We start from the raw sequence: 22,091 nt of genomic DNA, 5'->3' as shown, positions 1-22,091 counted from the left end.
TTCCAAGGTGATATCTGCTTTGGCCCAATTGGATCACCACCCATGAAATCCCTGGGCACTGGATTCTGTGCCAGATGTAGGGACAGAAAAATAGCTAATACTGGCAAACTGAAGCAGACTCTATCCTTGGCAGCAAGAGAGGCTATAGAAAGATATCTTCTTATATGTTTAAAACACTATTTGTAAGTTCCTTTTGTTAAGAATATATTCAAAATAGTATTTACTGTCTAAAAATTAAGTTAAAAACAGTATTTACTGTTTTAAAATTGTATTCCTATTTCACCTGATGGAAGATTTTACTAGGATCCACATGGCCCCTATATTGCTATCTCCTTAGAAGATTTGCAACCTCTTAAAAAATGTTAAATACTTGTTTTAATGATATAATATAAATCTGATGAAGAATAAATATTAGATCATGAGCAAGGATTGAGCAGATTTTCTGGTTTTCATTGCTAACACCAACTCCAACATTAAAAACAACCCAATTCACAACAGATTGTGGACTTCCTGGTTTTCAGCATCCTAGAGAGCTGAAGGTAACCGCTCCGAGTGCCAGGGAAATGAGAACCTATTAATGTCAACTGACCTGCAGGATGAGTTACTTGCTGTGGGAAGAGCACAGAAAAGGCTTGTCAGTTTTTCAATTGTAAAAGCATTAAGGGGTAGGCATCTCCCGTGAGGGGGTTCCCAGGGATAGGAGCTCCCTGGGTATCTTGGTAGTCTTCAGTCTCCCTGCTCCTTTTCAGATCACATTTCTGACCAATTATTTTTATGATAATACCAAAGTCCCAGTGACATGAAGGTGGGGGGGGGGGTGGGAAGAGTACCTTATATGCTAAATGGCAAAGTCAGATCCCAAATGGTCTTGATGTCCAATTATATAATAATCCATAGGTGCTTAAGGGATTTTGTCAAACAGAAGTGCATGGTTGCATTAAACCACAAAACAGACCTCACAAGATGAAGACTGGAGAGAAAATATAAGGTCCCAAGTTCAAAGAGCAAGGACTCAGGTGCTAAACATGTGGAAAGAACATAAGTGTCTTAGCATCAGGCATCCTGGGTGGCCCAGCAGTTTAGCACCACCTTCAGCCCAGGGCATGATCCTGGAGACCCGGGATTGAGTCCCACATCGGCCTCCCTGCATGGAGCCTGCTTCTCCCTCTGCCTGGGTCTCTGCCTCCCTCTCTCTCTCTCTCTCTCTGTCTCTCATAAATAAACAAAATCTTAAAAAAAAAAAAAAAAGCGTCTTAGTGTCTAGTCAGTCCATTAGAGGCAGCAGTGAGCAGGCTGGCAAAACCCATGGGCTGCATTCGTGGAACACCTAGAGTCAGAGAGAGATGCCCCTTTCACATCTGGAGCAAAGGCACTGGGCAGGATACTTTAACCGCAGGATGATGAATGGACTCAACCATTCCTAGTACCATCAGGTATATACTAAGGATATTTGACCAGGAGAGCTGAAGATTCAGGGCCTGTGGATATGTGTGAAAGAGGACTCTAACCAGTTTCACAAGTTACTTTTTAAGCTACTGCCATTTTTCATGCATAAACTTGACCTAACGGTCTGTCTCAATGGCTCCAAAATCATAAGTACACCAATAGGTAGATGATCCAGCGCACCAATTCCGGTGATAATCAGGGCTGCCCAAAGATGAGCTGAGCTGCTGTGGGAGTGAGCATCCCATTGCTGGAAGTGTGTAGACATTCATTAAATAACTGCTTGGTGTGAATGTTGTAGTCTGAACAAGCCATCTTGCAGTATACGTATCCATTTGTACTGCGAAAGTTAACAGATCCAGGTGAGAGCTCTTATGGGTTCCTGGTAACATCTGGTCAACCCCCCAGCAGGGAATGGTCCTAAAATTCTCTTTGGTGATGCTCGGGAGACTGCCACTGTCTTTCTGGGACTGGGTTATGCGAGCTGTGTTCTTTCTCGGGTGCAAATCAACAGGGAAACTGCTGATCTTAGAACTTTGTTCTGGGGGATTGGGGCCAAGGAAGGGAGGGGAGGAGTTTAACATCCCAGGAGTACTTAATCTTGTTAAAATAGTTAGCCCACCTAGGAAAGATGCAACATGAAAGAACGCATCAACTTTTTTAAGTGTCCAGGTGACCTTTGTCTCTGTGACTGGCCAAGGAACCTTCCAGCTAATTGCATCTCGATTTAAGTTGCCTGAAATCAATTCTCCTTAAATTGTTAAATGAGAATTTCTCTATTAGGACTTTTTGCCTGGAGCACAAGCAGATTAAAGTGAATCCATTTTTTTTTAATTTTGTTGTAGCTATCTACATCTTCATTAAGACCATTTTACCTGGTATGACCGGAACAATTCTTTAATTCCACATGTAAAATGGAGTCAGCAAAGGTTAACACATAGCTTTTTAATTGAGGAACACCACGCTGTGCTTCAGTTTCTAAAATCACCTGCATGCTGCCCTAGTTCAGCAGTGGGCCCCGTGGAAATAACCTTTACGTTCCACAGATGAAAAATGCTTCCAAATAGGAGAAGACAGATCTAGAGTAGCTGCAGGCCAGTTGGGAGCCTGCTATCTTAATTCCTCCATTCCTTGTGATGTGGCCACACCCTGGAGCTCAAAGGCTTCTGGGACGTCTTTCTTGGTGGGCAGCTAATTTCCCTTCCCTGGAGTTATTTTACCTGAGCTGAGAGAGTCTTGACATAATTTATACAAGTAACCAATGTTTCCAGGAGAGTTATTATTAAAAAATGATATTTCCAGAGTATAAAAAGAATAGCAGAGTCTTCTAGGTTATCAACAAGGCCTTGTCAGCTTAATTAAAATCACAGACACAAGAGTTGGTCCTCAGTCAAAACCACAAGACTTCCATCTGGGCCATTTGTTCCTTTTCAGTGATCAGAATTCTTACGTTTCTGAGACCAATGTTGGTGGTTTAGGGTGTTAAAAAGAAAACTACAGACCAGAAATGGTATCACTTAAGCCAAGACACCAAACTGGGGCTAATACACAGCCTAACTGCAGTTTCAGCCTCCCCCAGAAACACATTTAACCAGTCAGTCAGGAATTTTCTGATCGGCGTCAATGAGGTAACCTGTCACATGGGCCCTGCTCCATCCCCGAATAAGACCACCTGCCCTCTCCTCTGAGGGAAAGTGACCTTTCCTGGAACAACCCTTAACTTTTGCTAATAACCTCCTTGCCCCACCCTCCTCCCTAAAGCATTTTTATTCTGTACAACTCCTTGGAGCTCCCATCTAACTTGATAGATGGAACACTGCCCAAATCGTGAATTACTCCATAAAGCCAGTTATATCCTCACATTTTGAATTTTGTTTTTTAATAAGGGAAAGGTGGCTGAGAAGCAAATGCATACTAAGACATCCAAGAGAGTAAGTAGTTTTTGAAAATGCAAGGAGAGAAATGAATTTGCCATAAGGCCATTAACTTATTTTAAGGCCCCCGGGTCACCCTCCTAATTCTATGACATAAAGCTCTCATCTAGTTTGACTACAACCACCAGTCCTGCCAGTACACTTAACTCCCAAATTGATGTCCACAAACACGTTTATGAAACTAAGACTTACAAAAGATTTTGCACTAGTAACATCTGACCCCTTAGCTAAGGCTTTCTGAAGGAAACTTAGGTATATGTTACATTCAGTTAAATTTGGGCTCTCTCTAAACCAAGAAATGTATAGGACTCTGGACCAGAAACGCAAAGGCTCAGTGCCTCCTCTAATAATCAGCACAAATAAACATACCAGACACTTCCCAGTTTCAGGGTCACAGGCATCACTGTGGTTGTTGCAGTTGCAGGGCACACACGGAGCAAGCAGAGGGCGGGGTCCTCGGCTCCCACCTTGTGGGAGCTTCCCTCTGTGGTACCCAGGTGCACAGTCCTGAGTGCGTGCAAAAGGAAATGAACAAACAGGATTAAACAATGGCTAGAGGACTTGTAATGATTCTGACACTAATTCCACTCCTGAGCACCGCTTATGATCAATACATTCTGTGCTCAGTTCTGTTGTTTGGGTTTGGACAAACAGGTGATGTTTGGACACCAGCTGGGTATCCCACATTTACTTCTGACACTACCTACCTGGAGACAGCATCAGATCCAATAGATTAAGGGCTCAGTTCTTAGAAGGTTGCCCCTGCCCTCCAACTACAGATGCCAATCACAAGTCCAGATTGTCCCCTGTGCTTCTGACAACTGGCTATAAATTGGAGGTTCCAATGACCTCTTCCCTGGGTTTGATTAATTTGCTAGAGTGGAGCTCAGAACTCAGAGAAACATTCTAGTTACTAGGTCACTGGTTTATTTATTTATTTTTTTTTTTTAAAGATTTTATTTATCTATTCATGATAGTCACAGAGAGAGAGAGAGAGAGAGAGAGAGAGAGGCAGAGACACAGGCAGAGGGAGAAGCAGGCTCCATGCACCGGGAGCCCGACGTGGGATCCGATCCCGGGTCTCCAGGATCGCGCCCTGGGCCAAAGGCAGGCGCCAAACCGCTGCGCCACCCAGGGATCCCAGGTCACTGGTTTATTATAAAAGGATGTAACTCAGAAATAGCCAGAGGGAAGAGATGCATAGGGCAAGGGAAGGGGCATTGGAGCTTCCAGGCCGTCTCCAGGCATGCCACGTGTTCACCAACCAAGAAGCTCTCCGAACTCTATCCTTTGGGTTTTTCTGGAGTCTTCCTTACATAAGGATGATTGAGGAAATCATTGGCCCCTGGCAACTGATTCAACCTCAAGCCTCTTCCCTCCCCACTGTGGTTGGGTAGACCTTAAAGTTCTCCAGCCACATGCTTGGTTCTTCTGGTGACCAGCCTCCATCCTGAGATGAGCTTAAGAACTTTGCAAAAGTCACCTCATTCACATAACAAAAGGCATTTTTATAGATCTCATTACTTAGGAAATTCTAAGCATTTAAGAACCTTGTGCTATGAAACAGGGAATGAAGACCAAATATATATATTTCTTCTTATAAATCACAGTATCACAACTTGAATAAACATTTCTCCAAAGAAGACAAAATTGGCTAATAAGCCCTTGAAAAGCTGCTCAGCAGCACTGATCATTAGGGAACTGCAAATCAAAACTATAATGAGATACCACCTCATACCCACTAAGAAAACGACTACCAAAGAAACAGAAAACAAATTGGAGTTGTCAAGGACATAGAAAAAGTGGACCACTTGTGCATTGCTGGTGGGAATACAAAATGGGACAGTGCTGTGGAAAGCAGTATGGCAGCTACTCAAAAAGTTAGACCTAGCAATTCTACTTTTGAGCATAAACCCCAAAGAATTGAAATTAGGGTCCTGGAGAGATACTTGTATAGCCATATTCATAGCAGCTTTATTCACAATGGGCAAAACGTTAACCCAAGTGTCCACTGATAGATGAATTAACAAAGAAAATGTGACACACACATACAGTGGAGTATCATTCAGCCTTCAGAAGGAAGCAAATTTTGCTATGCGTTACAATGTGGATGAACCTTGAAGACGTCAGGCCAGCCAGGCATAGAGGAGAAATCCTGCACGATTCCACTTAAATGAAGGACCTAGAGTAGTCGAATTCACTGAGACGGGAAAGTAGAATGGTGATTGGTGATTACCAGGGGCTGTGGGGAGGGAGATTAGTTGTCCAATAATGTGAGTGTACTTCACACTACTGAACTATACACTTAAAAGTAGTCAAAATAGTAAGGTTTGTGTTTATGAATATTTAACCATAATTAAGTTTTTTTGAAGAGAAAAATTATTTAATTCATACAAATTCAGATCACCATTTGGGAGGTGCTGTAACAAGCATATTTCAACTCAGAACTGGGGAACAGATTTTAACCACAGTCTCCCTACCTGACACGAGAATCCAGCCGTCCCAGGAGGACAGAGACACTTCTCTAATAAGGATGCCACCTCCCGTCCTGGGTGCAACTCTCCAGCCTTTCTGCCAACCTCCATTGAAATATTTGAGATTCTGTGAAACCATTAAGAAGTGTGAGGGGGAACATTAAGATTTAGAAAGCTACTTTCTAGAAATCTAGCACATTACATAATGAATTTGCACATATATTAAACCAGAGCCTTCCTGCCAGTTTGCGAGTAGCTTCTATACAATTATAAAGGGAGTGTGTAAGAGCACAGCAGTGCTGTCATTACCCAGTGACAGTCCCCAGCCAACATTTTAGAACTAAAAAATAATATTACAGAAAGCACACCTGAAATATTTCCTGAAGTACTAGTTTGGCCATAACCTAGTATCTTTCTTTATGGGATAAGTACGAATTGAGCATGTGACAGCATTCTCAAGGTGTCAGGACACAAGAAGAATTTTAATTCTACTTAATTATGACAAGAAATGTCATTGAAGTTTCAGGGCAGAAAATAGCAGGACTTTTTTGGTTTTGTTCTGTTTACATTTTATCCTCTTCTAAGATATCACCATTATGTACTTATATTTTACATCCACATTACTTGGAAGATGGATAAATCTGTCATTCTCCACACATTTCATCATATTGATATTTAATAATTTGGTGAGAAACACAAATATATATACTGGTGAAGATAGGAAGTAGTAAGGGTGAATCATCTCTTCTGTTTGATTCCAAATAAAGTTTTTTTTCATTCTAGAAGTTTCTAACTACCTGCTTTGCTGTAATCCTTGGCCGTAAGATGCTTTGATGAGGATATATTCAATGTTGCTAAGAACAGACATAAAATCGGAGCGTGTGACAGGTTTTTCAGAAACAGAGTTAAAATATTTCCAGAAATTCTGTGAATGAGAAACACATGCAATTACACTTGGGTTACAAATCCTCAGGGGCTTATGAACTTATCCATTCTTTTATAAATTTCTCTGGAAGTGAGCCTGGCCCTGTGCACGACAACAAGCGTGGCGAGGAAGCTCTGCTGTCACCTCCTGGGGAAGCAGGTGTGCCAGCCTCATTTGGCAGCACACGTGTCACCTGTGTCCCCTAGGGCCAGACCGCCACACCGTCCACAGCTGTCTGCCATGTGAGTGAGCGCACACTTGCCAGATCCAAGCAAGTCCAGAGACTCCGCACCCTTACACCCACACGGATGGAGACTCGTGTGTCACGATCAAGGATTTAGGACGCAATTCGCACCAAGCTAAAATAAGCCTAGAACTTTAAATCGTTCTTACTACTCTTGTTAAACCCATGCCGATTCTGATCCCAGGGTCTTCTGGCTCATGCTCATATCAGCATTTTTGTGATTCCACTGCTTGCAGAGCTAACTTCACACCGTCAAGGGGCAGGTATGAAGGGAGGACATGGTCACCTCTTTCATTCCCACTTGCTGCTCTTGTCGTATTCCATTCTCCGGTGCAGGCACGTCCACATAAATGACCTGCTTTCTGGTCCGGCCGCCTTTGATCAGCACTTGGGGCTCGAGGTTGAAGGTGCCAATGCCATCGGAAGAGTAGAAGGCCACGCTGTATTTCAGTCGGCCGCCGTAGGCCAGGAGCTACGCAATAGTGAATGGTTTACTTCTCAGACATAGCACCACTTTAAAACCATTTCATTACAAGCCTACTGCCATTTGAAAGAAATCCTGGGGATCCCTGGGTGGCTTAGTGGTTTAGTGCCTTCGGTCCAAGGCATGATCCTGGAGTCCCGGGATCAAGTCCCACATGGGGCTTCCTACATGGAGCCTGCTTCTCCCTCTGCCTTTGTCTCTGCCTCTCTCTCTCTGTGTCTCTCATGAATAAATAAAATCTTAAAAAAAATAAATAAAGCTTCATCTCATTCCAAATATTTAAATAAGTATTAAAAAAAAAAAAAAGAAATCCTGCATCTTAAAAACACATCACACAGGTAGGGTAGGTTGTCTGGAATTTGTGTCTTTTTAATTTACTTAATAATGAATTATTATTTCTTTTTAAAGATTTTATTTACTTATTCATGAGAGACACAGAGAGAGAGAGAGGCAGAGACACAGGCAGAGGGAGAAGCAGGCTCCAGGCAGGGGAGCCCGATGCAGGACTTGATCCCAGGACCCCGGGATCACGCCCTGAGCCAAAGGCAGACACGCAACTGCTGAGCCACCCAGGTGTCCCTTAATTATAATTATTAAATTGACTCATGCCATAGCTTTTTTTTTTTTAAAGCAAGTGATGTTTTAAAAGTATTTTTCTTTGAAGACTTTATTTACTTATTTGAGAGAGAAAGACAGAACACGAGGCAGAAAGAGGAAGGGCAGAGGGAGTGGGAGAAGCAGACTCCCCATTGAGCAGGGAGCCTGACATGGGACTTGTTCCCAGAATCCTGGGATCATGACCTAAGCCAAAGGCAGACGCTTAACCGACTGAGATGCCCAGGCACCCCAAAAGTTTTAAAAACACTTTTATTGAAGCATGTTGGGCATGTAAGGCTATACGTATTTAAGGTACACAACTCACTGATTCTGGGGATGAGTATAGACCCGTGAAGCCACCACCACTATCAAGGCCACAGGCATCACCTCCCAGAGTTTCATGTCAATGGCACCAATGGAGGTAAGCACTGAAGTAGCAGATCAGTGTGGCAATGGTCCTGATTATTTTCAGGCTCCTCTGAATTAAAAATGACCTACAGCAATGGGAACAGTGGATGCATATGTGCCAATTTTATAGGTCTGGGTGATTTCACACAGACTCCAATGCTTATTTAAACAAAAATGCAAATGATGCCTTCAGTACTCTGTTATAGTCGCTTTTTGCTTTCTCCCAAATGAGTAACAATTTGTTGAAAAGAACCACAGCACTTGAGCTTATGTTAATAAAAACGAAAAATGTCTGTTGACTGCTTGAGGAAGGAGAAATATAGCAAGATTTGAGTTTTAAGAGACTTTACGTTTTTATTTTTAAGGAGTCTCTACACACAACGTGGGGCTCGAACTCGTGACCTTGAGATCAAGAGTCACATGCTCTTCCGGCTAAGCCAGCCAGGTTCCCCGAAAAGACTTTCAAATGAAAATTATTTGAGAGCCATATATATCCGGAGGAATTTTTAGAAGTGTTGAACTTCCCTATCCCCACCGAAGAGGGAGTAACCGCCTCACGTAATGGTAGGCTAACACAGCCCGTTGTGATTTCAAAGGACACCTGTCTTCTCTGGGAAATGCGGACTGGCTCTAGGCCAGGTGTGGGCCTCACCTGGTCTCCCTGGAACTGCTCCGGCAGCCGCCAGTAAAACGGCTCTGCATGCACGTACTGCCGGACAGTCACGGCGTCCAGGAGGACATCAGGGGCCTGGTAATACACCCCCTCAGTCGTGCCCTTGAGGTTGCTCTGAGAAACCACGCGCAGGAGGGGTTGCTCTGGGTCCAGCGTCACCTAGCCACAGAAGGGGGAAGAAAAGATACCTGAGAGCATGAATTCATTCCTCGCCTTGGATTTGTCACATTCTACTACTGTTTTACAGACGAGACAGCTTCATTGTTAGAACAGGAGTAACAAAGACATTTCTTTCAAACTCAAACATCTGGGTTCAAATGAAAACTGCACGTGTTTGACACTGCGGCATTCAGGGCCAAACAACTGCTCTTTTGGGGCAGGATTCACTTATATGAAGGAAACTGCTGTGTGTTGCAGGTTTCTTTTCTCTTCAACTCAAGCTTTTGATAGATCAGCTAAGGAGCAACCCCGAGTGCCTTTAGTTCCAGCTTCATTTATTTCCTCGGATGGAAGAAACAGGGCTCTGATTCATGATGAGCCCAGATTAGCTTCCTGGAATTTCCCATGCCAGAAAAGCAAAATTTAAAGTAAATACTTGACTACCTCCCCTACCTTCACCCACCTCCCATGGGGGTTGAGAGGGGGGTCAAAAACAGCACATTTTACCACATGTGCAACGTACCGGCATCCTCACATAACCCTCCAGCTCTGAGCAGGCTTGTGACAGCCCGAAGCAGAAGCAGGGAATACATCCCAGAGGGTCATCAGCGTGGAGGGCGTAGGTGCCAGCTCGACACTCACTGCACTGAAGGCCAAGCACGTTTTCCTAAAGGAGAGAAAGCAATAGCCTTGTTTGTTTTTACCTGAAAAATGAGACATGATTGCTGAACAGAAATGAAATAAAACACAAAGATAATTCTAGATTCATAAACATCCCTGGAGGAGCGGTTTCCTTAGGCATGCTCCCCAACCTCAGTGAATATCCACTCTCTCAGGCGGCATCCGTGACTTCCAAATGTGATCATAGGAATCCTCTTGGAAGCTTTGGGAATATATAGATTCCCTGATGAGCCTCTCTGGAGTGAATAGGAAACATCTCCCTGAGGCTGCAGGTGACTCTGATGACTGGTCAGGTGGAGGGCCACCGGTCACCAACCAGGCGGTGGCCAAGGCAGGTGCCTCCTGTTCCAACCGTCTGTAATGAACGCTGCTATCGCCGATGTGGTAAGCCAAAAATATGTTCCCTGACGTTTCCATTACTCCCAGGCCATAGTATTTGCACAAGCTTTCCCTTCCTCATCCCTAGTCACTAATCAGCTCACTACTCTGTCTCCATCTCACCAGCACCTGGAAGAGGACCAGAGGAGGTAGCCAATTACCTCCCATTAACAGAGCGCAATGGAGAAAATCAGTGGAAATACATGGAATTAAACATGATGTTAAAATCATACACACTGGGAAAATTAAAAAAAAAAACACAACTGTCCTTCATTCTGGCCAGCACATACAAAAGAATGATTACTTGCCACTTAGAAAAATCAGAAATCTTTTATTTATTTATGTATTTATTTATTTAAATTTTGGGGTTGAGGTGTGGAGGGTGAGGGAGAGAGAGAATCCCAAGTAGGCTCCAGCACAGAGTCCAACATGGGGTTTTCAATCCCATCACCCTGAGATCATGCTCTGAGCCAAAATCAAAAGTCAGATGCTTAACCAACTGAGCCACCCAGGTGCCCCAAATCACAAATCTTCTTGAAGGCCCTGTGTTATCTATTTTACCTGTGTATTCAAGACAGACTGGTTGCTCAGCCAACTGGAACACAGGACAGAAAACTCAGGGTTTTTCCATTCAGTTCTATCATCTGACACTTAACAATAATCAGTAAAAATTCCATTTAAAGAATCATCCATTGTTCTAGCAGAGCATCCACTATACACTGAATTAAACCCTGAATTAATACACTGAATTTAAACCCAAACCTAGCAGGCAGTGAGAACTCACTATGAAAAGTGTCTAAAACCTAGCTGCTGATTTTAGATAGTTAAAAGCCCAAGAGTCGTAGTGATGAGTGCGAGAGGGGAAGAGAGCGGAACACCAAGGGCCCTTACCTTGCAAGAGCAGGTACCGGTGTCCTCTGCACAGCTGCAAAGACCCTGTTCCTCATCACAGGTGTCTGCCAATGTCCCTCGCAGGTCACAGTCACAGGCCACACAGTCTGGAAAGTCTCTGTACCCCAGGGAGCACTGATGGCAGCTCAGTCCACCGAATGCAGGCTTACATGGGCAATGGCCTGTGAGCGCATCGCATCCATGACTGGCTGACCCCACAGCACTGCAATTGCAGGCCTGGAAAAATAAACTAACTAAATAAAAAGGTACTTTTTACAATTTAATAATGTACACATGTTGAGATTACAGGAGAACATGAAATCTGGGGACACGACACAATCTCTTACGATTGCTACATGGATTCACTTTGCCCCGAGCCAACAGAAGGCAGCAACTGCCACGCTGGCCATCTGTGCCTCCTGGGGGCCCACAGGCCCTGGGCATGACCTGAAAGTCAACCCAGCAGCAGCATCTTACAAGCCAAAGTCAAGTCTGTTCCTAAAAACACAAACTATATCCAAGTTTAACTGATGAAACCTACATAGAAGATTGGCTATAACCAACCCCCCCCAAAGTGACTTATGCCCTTCTCCTGGAAGATCGTGTATGTAGGAGACTATATTTAAAGGGCACTTAAATAAGGGTTTCTAACCATCAGTTCCACAATTGGGTTCTCGAAGAAAACTCAGACTAAAGTACTTTAAGGCTATTGCCTCTTCCACTTTGATGCCTGAACCTGTACTGAGCTTTAATACAAACCATAGAGCCATTCAACAAGGTTAAGGTCAAGTGAATGGATAAAGAGAAGGAGTGAAACTGGCTCCAGCAAAGTGCTTCCCAGTTAAGAAAATGCAGATGACAGTGCACACCTGGCATCCGAGCTCTAGGTCATGGCCCCAGTATCCGTCCTCACATTGGTCACAGGTGGCGCCCCGAGTATGAGGAGGGCAGATACACGCCCCCGATTCCGGGTCACAAGTGTGCTGCGTGTGAGCACAGTCACAGGCTGCAACAGAGAGAGATGGTGCTGTTACACATCTGGACACCATGCCATCGAAGGGGTCAGGGTTGATGCCACAGAGTATCTCCCATCTATTGATTATCTAGACCATTCTTCTCATTCTTAACAGAGCCCTCGTTATTCCCAAGATCTGCCCGTGTCCCTCAGCAGGTCGCTGTCCTCCTTGTCAAGAGATGTTGGCAAAGGGGCCAAAGAGAAACAGAAATAGGTGGGAAGAACAGCTAATATTTTTGGAGCACTTATCGTGTGCCAAATGCCGCCGTAAGGACTTTACGTTCAACATCAAAAGTAACTCCCGGATGGAGATTATGATTACAGTCTCTATTTTATGGTTGAGGAAACTAGAGCTAAAAAAAGGTCATTAATCTAAAGTTCACATAATTAGTAAAGCCTGACCAGAGATTATGGACAAATTAAGAATAGGGATTAGGATACAGAAAAAAAAAAAAAAAGGTATGAAATCCTACATGTTAAAGAGAGAAAAGCAAAGGATCTTAACAGAATTAGAAGTCAAAGGAGAGCTCAAAGAAAAGTCTGGAAAATACCATAAAGTCTCAAATCATGAATTCTGGAGCTTACGTGTACAGCCACCGTCCTGGTATGCATAGAAGCCCCGCGCACACCTGTCGCACTTTTCCCCAGCTACGCCTGGTAGGCAGTGACACTGGCCATCCTCTGTGCAGTCATCGGACATGGAGCCTGACGCGCTGCAGTTGCAGGGCAGGCACCCCAGCCCCGTGTCCAACCCGTAATAGCCAGGCTGTTTCACAGGAGGGGTGGGGTCGTGGAAGCCAGAATACATTTTAGTTAGCCACTAATACTTATGAGGATGTTTCCCAAATCAAACATAAAATGTTTCATAGAATCATTAAGAGTTCATGACATCATTGCAGTCCTTTGCAAACTGAAGTCACACTGTGTAGGTAGAGATACACAGCATTCAGCAGCCGTGTTTGGGCATTAGCTCTTGCTGGCAGTCACCAAGTCCATTTCATTTGAACCAAGGTTAAGGTATCAACTATAGGCATCACTGACAAACACTTTAATTGTAGACAACGACCAGTAGGCATCTTACCAAGCACTGGTCACACTGCTGTCCAGTCACATGAGGTTTGCAGTCACAGAGTCCAGTGTCAAGATGGCAGACATCAGAAATGGAGCCTTTTCCATGGCATTCACAGGCTAACACACACACACACACACAAGAGACATAGTTGTGCCCATTTCTGGGTATGATTGTAAAAAGATCCCTTAATCCCCAAAGGAAAAATTTTAAACATTCATGTTTCAAATCATTAAACTAAAAAATTTACTTTGCAATAAATTTTAATTTAGTGGATTTCTGAAGAGTAAACCAACCCAGGGTTGGTGGAAGGAGCCATCCCACAGAAAAACCACTGAAGCTATTAAGATAATAATTAGCAAATGATCTTAACCAACTTCAGGAGTTCCTTGAAATTGTAAAAAATGAGCCACCAATGTTTATCAATGAATCTTAATAAAAAACATACGATGGAGATTTCAAAAATCAATTTACTCACCAGCTTGCATTCTAATCGTGTATTTATTTAATATTTTAAAGCTCCATTATAACAATCTAAATAGCTATTATTACATTTCATAGTTTAACGTAGAACATTTCCCTGTCCTAAGTCATGAGTCATCTGTAGCTCTAATACACTTACCTTCAGGCCACACATTTCAGTTTCATCTATAGTTAAGGTACTGATGTTCAAACTACAAAGTCCCCCGCCTTTACAAAGTGATACAATTTAATGGCTCCTAGAAATTGTTGATATTTATAGCACAGCTGTCAATATGCTGCTTATTACAAATATTTAATAAGCTGAAAAAATACTCCATAGAAACATAGACTATCGATAAACGCTTGGACTCAGGAAATGCACGTTCTCTGTCACATGGTAAAACGATGTGAAAAAAAAAAAAAAGAAAAGAAAAACTTCACAAATCTGTCAAGCCCAAGCGCACTTGGTGTGTGTCAGCATTCTGCAGGGGAGGTGGAGCCATGGTAGATGCTGGAAGGCTGATGATCAGAAGAAAGGGAGGTATTCTCTGGTGTAAGCGGATCATCTGTGAGTCCCTCAGCAGGAGGCTGGGGAAGTGCTAGGGGCCCCATTTCTGTAGCTTACCTTTGAACACTCAACTCACCAGCTGTGTTAAGCATGCCTCCTGGGGCCTCAGGGACCCTGGAGACTGCCCTTCCCAAGGCTAGTGGATGCCTAGAGCGAGTACATGGCTTGCCTGCCAGCATGCCTTTCATATGCCAACAAACAAACCAATCCAAAGCTCACCCCCACAAAGGACTTCTTAGGACCTCTGTTCATTTAGGCTTCATTTCCACAATCCCCCCCGACCCCTCACCCCAGGGCCATGCATCTGACAGTTAGGTACAGCCCCCCTGCCCCAGAGCCTGCTGCAATTATTCCAAGTAGCCAATCCTAAACCTGCTTATCCTGCCTGCCCTTCCCTTCCTAAGGAAACCACAACAAAGATTCTAGCCCACACTTCCCCTCCTGACCAACCTGGGTGCTTCCCCGAGTGCCCTCCAACCCCCCCGCCAAGGCCTTGGTGGGTCCCCTCCTCCTGGCCTCTGCTGTGCCACACATGTTTACACACACACACACACACACACACCTGGCGACCTGAGGTCCCATCTCCCTGTCGCCCTCCCTTCCTCTAGCACCTTCAAATTCACCTTCCCTTCATGCCTCTTGGCTGCAAACACTGCTCCTCGTGAAGTCTCCCAGGACTTCACATTCAAAGTGCACATCCTTGGTCTTCATCTTTGTTCTATCTTCCAGTGAGATGGGACCCGTGGCCACTCCCTCCCCTTGTAATTTCCCTCTCGCTGAGGTCAGGGACCACCTCTGGGTTCCTCCCTCCTTCTCTTATCTCCCCCTCTGTGTCTCACTGAAAGCTTCCCCTTCCTCTGAGGAAACATCAAAGTTCACTGTATGAGCATCACAAAATACTGATGATGTATTTACCGTGTTGTTGGTTTGTCACCATATCACATTACGGTATATTTCTCTTTTTTTTAAAAAAAGATTTCATTTATTTATTCATGAGGGACACAGAAAGAGGCAGAGACACAGGCAGAGGGAGAAGCAGGTGCCCTGTTGGGAGCCCAATGTGGGACTTGATCCCAGGACCGGGATGATACCCTGATCCAAAGGCAGAAGCTGAACCACTAGCCACACAGGCGCCCTTCTCTGGGCTCCATTCCTTCCCTGGTTCCTGCATGTCTGAACATCCAAATGTTTCCCCAACCCCCCCCCCCCCCCCCAGGAATTCCCATGTCAGTAATACTGAATACTGACATTGCCACTGAGGTTAACCTAGTAAAACACGGTAGTATATTAGCCTGTGGGGCATCTGGGAAGTCCATAAAGGGATCCTATTATAGGTCTGGGTGGATTTCTAATGAAATATCCAGAAATAATAAGAATTCATCCATCAAAGCTGGAGGGGGGGCAGGAAAAAGGAAATGAGGAAAGAATAGAATGTGTAAATGCTTGGAGACTAGAAAGAGCCCAGACACTGTCAGTCTGTAAGCAGTCTAGCTGCCTGGGCCACCAACCTGGATCCAGACCCAATCCTGAGCCCCATCCCCTCCCAACTCCAGTCCACACAGAGATCTTCCAATTTCTTTCTTTCTTTCTTTCTTTCTTTCTTTCTTTCTTTCTTTCTTTCTTTCTTTCTTTCAGAGAGAAAGAGAGAGAAAGGGAGAGAATCCCAAGCAGGCTCCCCACTGAGCACAGAGCCTGACCCGAGGCTTGACCTCACAACCCTGAGATCAGGACCTGAGCTGAAATCAAGAGGCTGACTAGCAAAGCCCTTCAGCATCCCAAGATTTTCTAGTTTCTACCTTCACTTTTACCCCCATGACAAAGGCTCTACTGGAAGCCCTCTTTAACTTTTTTGGCAAGTTTCTCTTCTGGCCTTGGCTCTCTTCTTATCCACTGTGTCCCCCACAGTGGTTCCAGAGTGACTGTTCAACACAGATCTGGTCAGACGCACCCCTGTTCAAGTGAGTTGGAGCCCAGGACAGATGGGGCAGCCTCCCTAGGTCAGCGCTCTCCACCCTGGATGTGGCCTGCTTTCCACCCGTCAACTATGGCTCCTGTCCTGGCCTGACCCTGCCTTTCACTTTCCAGCACACTCTTTCCAGACTCTGCCCTCCTGGCCTGGATGACACCTTCCCACCACCTGTGAGCCCACCCGGGGGTCTCCTACCAATCCTTCAAGCTGCACATCAAGAGGCGTTTCCTCCAGAGGCACCCATGGACTGCCTTGGGCCCTACGGAGCTTTGTGCAAACCCTGGGGTGGTCATCCATCCATCGCCCTGGAATGCTGCTAGTCCTCTCCGCCTGGCACTGCATGTGCATCTCCTGACCCCTGCAGATGTGGCTGATGGGACAGACCAACATGATCTCTAATATCACTTAAACTAAGACCTGGTCCAATGACTCAGACCCAGACCCAAACCCTGTCTGTTCTGACCCTCCTCCCTCACCTCCGTTCATCACCAAGATCTCCTTTGTATGCAAAATAGTGAAGCAGTTTTGTCTATGAAGTTGCAAATATGAAGGAAAATTATTTTTTTGATCATAATGAGAAACATTTAAATACATGTGAACAACTTAGATATGTAAATTCCCTTTTGCAACTGCAAATTTTATGTAATCTAAATACAGATCAAGTACTTCTTATGAAAACTTAGCATCCTAATTGAAATAGGCTATAAAATATGCAATGAATTTTGAAGACTTAATGTTAAAAAGGAAAGCAGACATCTCATTAATACTTTAAAAATCTGAGTACGTGACAAAAAGATACTACTTTTATAATTGGGTAAAATAAGATGTACTACTAAAATACATTGCATCTGGGATGCCTGGGGGGCTCAGTGGTTGGGCGTCTGCCTTTGGTTCAGGTTGTGATCCGGGGATCCTGGGATGGAGTCTCACATCAGGCTCCCTGCTTCTCCCTTTGTCTGTGTCTCTGCCTCTCTCTGTCTCTCTCTGTGTTTCTCATAAATAAAAGAAATAAAATCTTAAAATAAAACACATTTCATCTATGTCTTTTTATTTATGTGGTGACTAGAAAATTTAAAATTACATGCTTCATTTACATTGCTACTAGGACAGCATTACTATAGAAAAATAATAAAAAGTACTATTTTTATTATTAGCATTTATAATAGCTACCATTTATTTCATTTCCAGAACTTTAAGTTTTTATCCCAATTACTTCTTACAAAGGCCTTAACACATACACACACACACACACACACACACACACACAATGTATATATAACTAGGTCCATTTTAAGGAAACAGTGGCTCAGAGAAGTTAATAAATTTGCCCAATGTCACAGTTGATTGTGACCAACCCTGAGCTCTAACCTACATTAGTCAGACTCCAAGGCCTGAGATCCACATCATCACATGTATCTCCCCAGTAGAGCTGGGCCAAAATTTTTCCAGCTCCTCTGATGATACTTGTACAGTGCTCTGGGAAGTAACAAATGCACAATAAGCGATGAATGAATGAAGTAATGGATCATCAAGGTTTGCAGTAAAGATGAAAAGGAACGACATGAGTATAGTGTATACTTGGAAGCTTTCCACAAATACTGGTCACCATAATTATCCTCCATAACCAGGAGGTGGTCCTGGTCCTACTATGCTAATCAGCATGGTCAAGGTGGCCACGCTGCTGAGGATCAAGTTGACTGGCCCAAGGCTACAAAGCCTCTTCCCTCTCTCGAGGGCTGCCTGGGAAAGTACCTTTTCTGTATTGCTAGCAGCCTCGTGCGTCCCCAGGTTGTAACAGCATAGCAGGACTTTGCATTTATGGGAAATTATTAAAATAATGTAAAATTGTCATTTTTATTCTTTCACACCTTCAAGAGCTCTGCATAAAAATCTGAAGACTCCATCAGCCCTGAGGCTATAAGCTTGTCATCTCAGGTATGGGAAAGTCTGCTTTCTTCAGTGATGGGTTCTTTTATTATTTTTTTTATTTTAAAGATTTTATTTATTTATTCATGAGACACACAGAGAGAGAAAGAGAGAGGCAGAGACACAGGCAGAAGGAGAAGCAGGCTCCATGCAGGGAGCCCGACGTGGGACTGGATCCGGGGTCTCCAGGATCAGGCCCTGGGCCGAAGGCGGCGCTAAACCGCTGAGCCTACCGGGCTGCCCCTCAGTGAAGGGTTCTAAGTGATCCACAATGTCAGGAAGGGAGCAGCACAAGGTCAAGGAGTGCGTCAGTAGTTCAGGCACAGACCTGTGAGACTCCAGGGATAGAGCCTTCCCATTTTGCACCCCACATCTTGAAATCCCATCAAGGACCCCTGAGACCCCTGAGGCTGTCCCTCACAAACACTGCCGGCTTTGGCTCGAGTGTACCTTCTCCCCGGGCCCAGGAGCATGCGGAGCGTGCACCCCATCAGGCACCACTTTCTTCCCCAGTGGAAGGGCGTCTATATCTTCCAGGCCACCTGACCTGCTCTGTAGTAAGAGATCAAGCTAAGGCAGGGCACACCGGGGAGTGTTTGGGTTACACCGGTATTAACACAGGCACCAATCAAGATAGTTACCCCACAGGCTTAGCCCTTATTGACACATATAAGTGGATGGAGGGAGACTCCACGTGGTGATAGTAAGGGCTCTGACTTCACAGCCCAGACACTCACCGCGGCAATTTTTGGCTGTCACAGCGTCCCCATAGAAGCCATCAGCACACCTCTCACAGTGGGCACCGTCCGTGTTCCCAATGCATTTCAGGCACTCTCCGGTGACAGAGTCACAGTGACCCGCCTCGAAGGTGTCCACATTGCCGCTGCAGTTGCAAGGAACACAGGATTCCCCGGGCACTGTTGGGTTTCCATAGTAACCGTCTGCGCATCTGCATGAAAGATTGAAAGAGGGATCCAAATGAATGCACTTTCTCTAGACATTACCCCACCATCCAAGGATTCTCTGAATGGTTAGCAAATCAGACTGACATAAGATTTATTGTGAAGCAATGCAACACCAAGCTCGGACATTCAGATTTTCCCCACTCATTGTGAGGACAGAGAGCGCAACCACAATGAGCCATAAATCCCAGTAGATGTGCACTCCCCTCCAGGCCAACCGGACCTGCATGCCTCGGGTGTGACGTGGTTCTCCTAGGGACCGGCCAGAGCTGGGCACTGAGTTTTCCATGTGAGAAAAGACAGTGTTGGCTTTCAGGCGCCAGAAGACAGCCATTAAATCAAATCAGCCCTAACCTATGGAACTATCCAGAGTAATGGCTATCTCAGCCTGTGAACAGTAAACACCGGCTCCCCGCTGTTTTCTATTGTCATGGATGAGAATTTACATCAGCTCAAGGAGGCCAAACTCTGTTCTTGAAGAATTCCCAGGGAGTTTTCACACTAGCTTTTTAATCAATGCACTGGTTTTTCTCTATAATTATGTGAAATAATAATTATACACACAAACTCTAAAATCATACTTAGCTAAATGTTTAAAAATAAACACATATAACTGATATTTAATTTTTAAAAGTTTGATGCAACTTCTGGAAGTCAGTTGAGTGATGCAGAGTACCTCTCACACCAAGATCCAGAGTATCCTGGGGCACACTGGTCACACACCACTTCATCCCCAGCCTCTAGGTGGCAGGTGGGGCTGAAACTGTCAAAACAGGACAAACAAACACAATTTTCCAATGGGTGGTACAGAATTTCTAAACATTTTAAATCCCAGCCTTAAAAAAAATAAATAAATAAATCCCAGCCTTTTACCGTTCCTTACAAACTTTCAACAGGTCTTCACTCCAGAACCTTGGCCCCCAACAATGCAGCCCACCTCATGAGCCTCTCTCCTGGACACTGGACACTCAGTGCTCCTGGCTCCAGCTTGTCCCTCAGCCCAGGGGGCACTTCTTCCCCTCTCTGCCTGGGTTCACCTCATCTCCCATGCCCACTCAGCAGCCATCTCCTCCAGGAAGACTTCTCTGATGCACTTCCTAGCCAAGCCAAGTTCCCCTCCCTGGATTCCCTGGCACTGGTGAGCCTGCCTCAGAGCCCTGCCCACACTGGCCAAGAGTGAGCTCTAGCTTACACATGACAGCCCATCAACATTCCCCAAAGGATTCCACTGCTGGCCGAGGTCCCTTCAACCTCTGTGCCTGGGTCTAGGGGGCCTGTGGAGCAAAGCAGTTGAGAGCCCCCCTATGATTTCATGAGAGTAGTCCTGGTTGTATCTGTTTTATGCAGTGGAGTTTCAAATAAAAATCCCCATGAGGGAGTTCTCTGGGCTGGGTGGAGGGAGAGTCCTAAAAGGTAAAGGAGTGAGAGAGAAGCGGGTTTTCAAACCACTGGCTTATGACTCACAGGCCCCAGCATGGCAAACAAGGCCTTGTGCATCGCTGGCTCCTTCCACCCTTCTCCTGCCTTGTGCTTCAGAACCATCTATGATTTCTCAGCAGGATCATGGGCCCAGAACACCCTTCTCTATGGCCTTCTAAGTCCTCCTCATCCTTCAAGCCTCATCTCAGGGCGTTCCTCGGAGTCCTGCAGATCCCATTCTCCTGACAGTGGACATACCTCCACTTTAGTTATGACCACACAGCGGGTTCCAGGGGACCAACAGCCATGGATGAACACTTTGACACTCAAGTACTTACCATGATACTCAGTGTATAGCAGGCCCTCAATAAATATTGGTTGAATCATGAAATGAATTCAGCACATTTTCAATGAGCCTCCTATTTACATATTTTGGTCATTATAGCAAAAACTCCTTAAGGCCAGGAACAAGGTTTTATACATGTCTGTGTACTCTATGCCTCCTAGCCTACTGGCAGGTACACCAGATATACACTGAAAGAACTCATGAGCAACATTAGACCAAGAGGAACAAAACTATGCACATTTTCTTGCCATCACATAACTTTTTCAATATAATTTAACACACCAAACTAGTTCTTTTTGAAGAGAGAGAAGTCACCCCTCCGTCTTTAATCCTAATTAATTACCCCTGGATAACATACTCTCCTCACACACAAGGTCTTGCTCTGAACACATCAGTACTCATCTGAACAGAAATCTGGGCCGTGCTGGGCCGGCTCCACTGGTGGGGGTGCCAAGCTTACTTGTTGGAGGCCGTGGAGAGGGGGCAGGCACACCGCTGGCAGTCCCCAGGCGTCCCTCGGGAAGGCAGCCCATAGAAGCCGGGTGCGCACTGCTCACAGTGGTCCCCCGTGGTGTTGTGCTTGCACACCTAGAACACACGCATGAAGAGAAGACTCAGGTCAGGCTTCCTTAAAAGATTCTCTGATTAATCTAAAAATAACTTGAAGCCAGAGTGAAAAAAAAAAAGATAAGATGCTGAAACAAATCACCAAACTCGGTTACATGAGGAAGGGTTGCTTGTTTTTCCAGATTAACTAATAACAAAGTTTTAATTTGTATAATCTGTGTAATCTGTATAAATGGGAAGCTTTCACTTCTGCCCACATTGGAGTAACTCCTACCAGACTTGCCCTTCTGTAGGAAAGAAGTAGAAAAACTAGAACCGAACATATTGAACAACTTCTTTCTGACACTGGGCAACAGAGGGGTACAGGGTTACCTGAGAGAAGGGAGGTGGCGGGATGAAACCCCACAACCACATGTCTTTCTTCCTGGAGACACTTGCTAAGCTGGGTGCAGGGAGTGGGGCGACCCAAGCAGAATGTGGAGGTCTTGCTGAGTTGA

General features: G+C 44.9%; 1 protein-coding gene across 1 annotated transcript in view; it reads right to left on the bottom strand.

The window, feature by feature from the left end:
* The window catches only part of LAMA1 (laminin subunit alpha 1), a 156,199-nt gene that overhangs the window by 53,532 nt on the left and 80,576 nt on the right, over positions 1 to 22,091 (bottom strand). The window contains exons 17-29 of the mRNA XM_077900013.1: positions 21,488 to 21,615; positions 19,939 to 20,025; positions 19,038 to 19,249; positions 13,388 to 13,494; positions 12,892 to 13,072; positions 12,161 to 12,297; positions 11,292 to 11,528; positions 9,865 to 10,008; positions 9,162 to 9,341; positions 7,307 to 7,492; positions 6,649 to 6,776; positions 5,858 to 5,978; positions 3,747 to 3,884 (exon numbers count right to left, since the gene is read on the bottom strand). Of these exons, the coding sequence (XP_077756139.1) occupies positions 3,747 to 3,884; positions 5,858 to 5,978; positions 6,649 to 6,776; positions 7,307 to 7,492; positions 9,162 to 9,341; positions 9,865 to 10,008; positions 11,292 to 11,528; positions 12,161 to 12,297; positions 12,892 to 13,072; positions 13,388 to 13,494; positions 19,038 to 19,249; positions 19,939 to 20,025; positions 21,488 to 21,615 (1,986 nt within the window). The remainder of the gene's footprint in view (positions 1 to 3,746; positions 3,885 to 5,857; positions 5,979 to 6,648; positions 6,777 to 7,306; positions 7,493 to 9,161; positions 9,342 to 9,864; positions 10,009 to 11,291; positions 11,529 to 12,160; positions 12,298 to 12,891; positions 13,073 to 13,387; positions 13,495 to 19,037; positions 19,250 to 19,938; positions 20,026 to 21,487; positions 21,616 to 22,091) is intronic.

This window comes from Canis aureus, chromosome 6, assembly GCF_053574225.1.
Source record: "Canis aureus isolate CA01 chromosome 6, VMU_Caureus_v.1.0, whole genome shotgun sequence".
Classification (NCBI taxonomy): domain Eukaryota; kingdom Metazoa; phylum Chordata; class Mammalia; order Carnivora; family Canidae; genus Canis; species Canis aureus.
The sequence above is the reverse complement of the archived record's forward strand: the minus strand, read 5'-3'. Positions and strand labels throughout refer to the sequence as shown.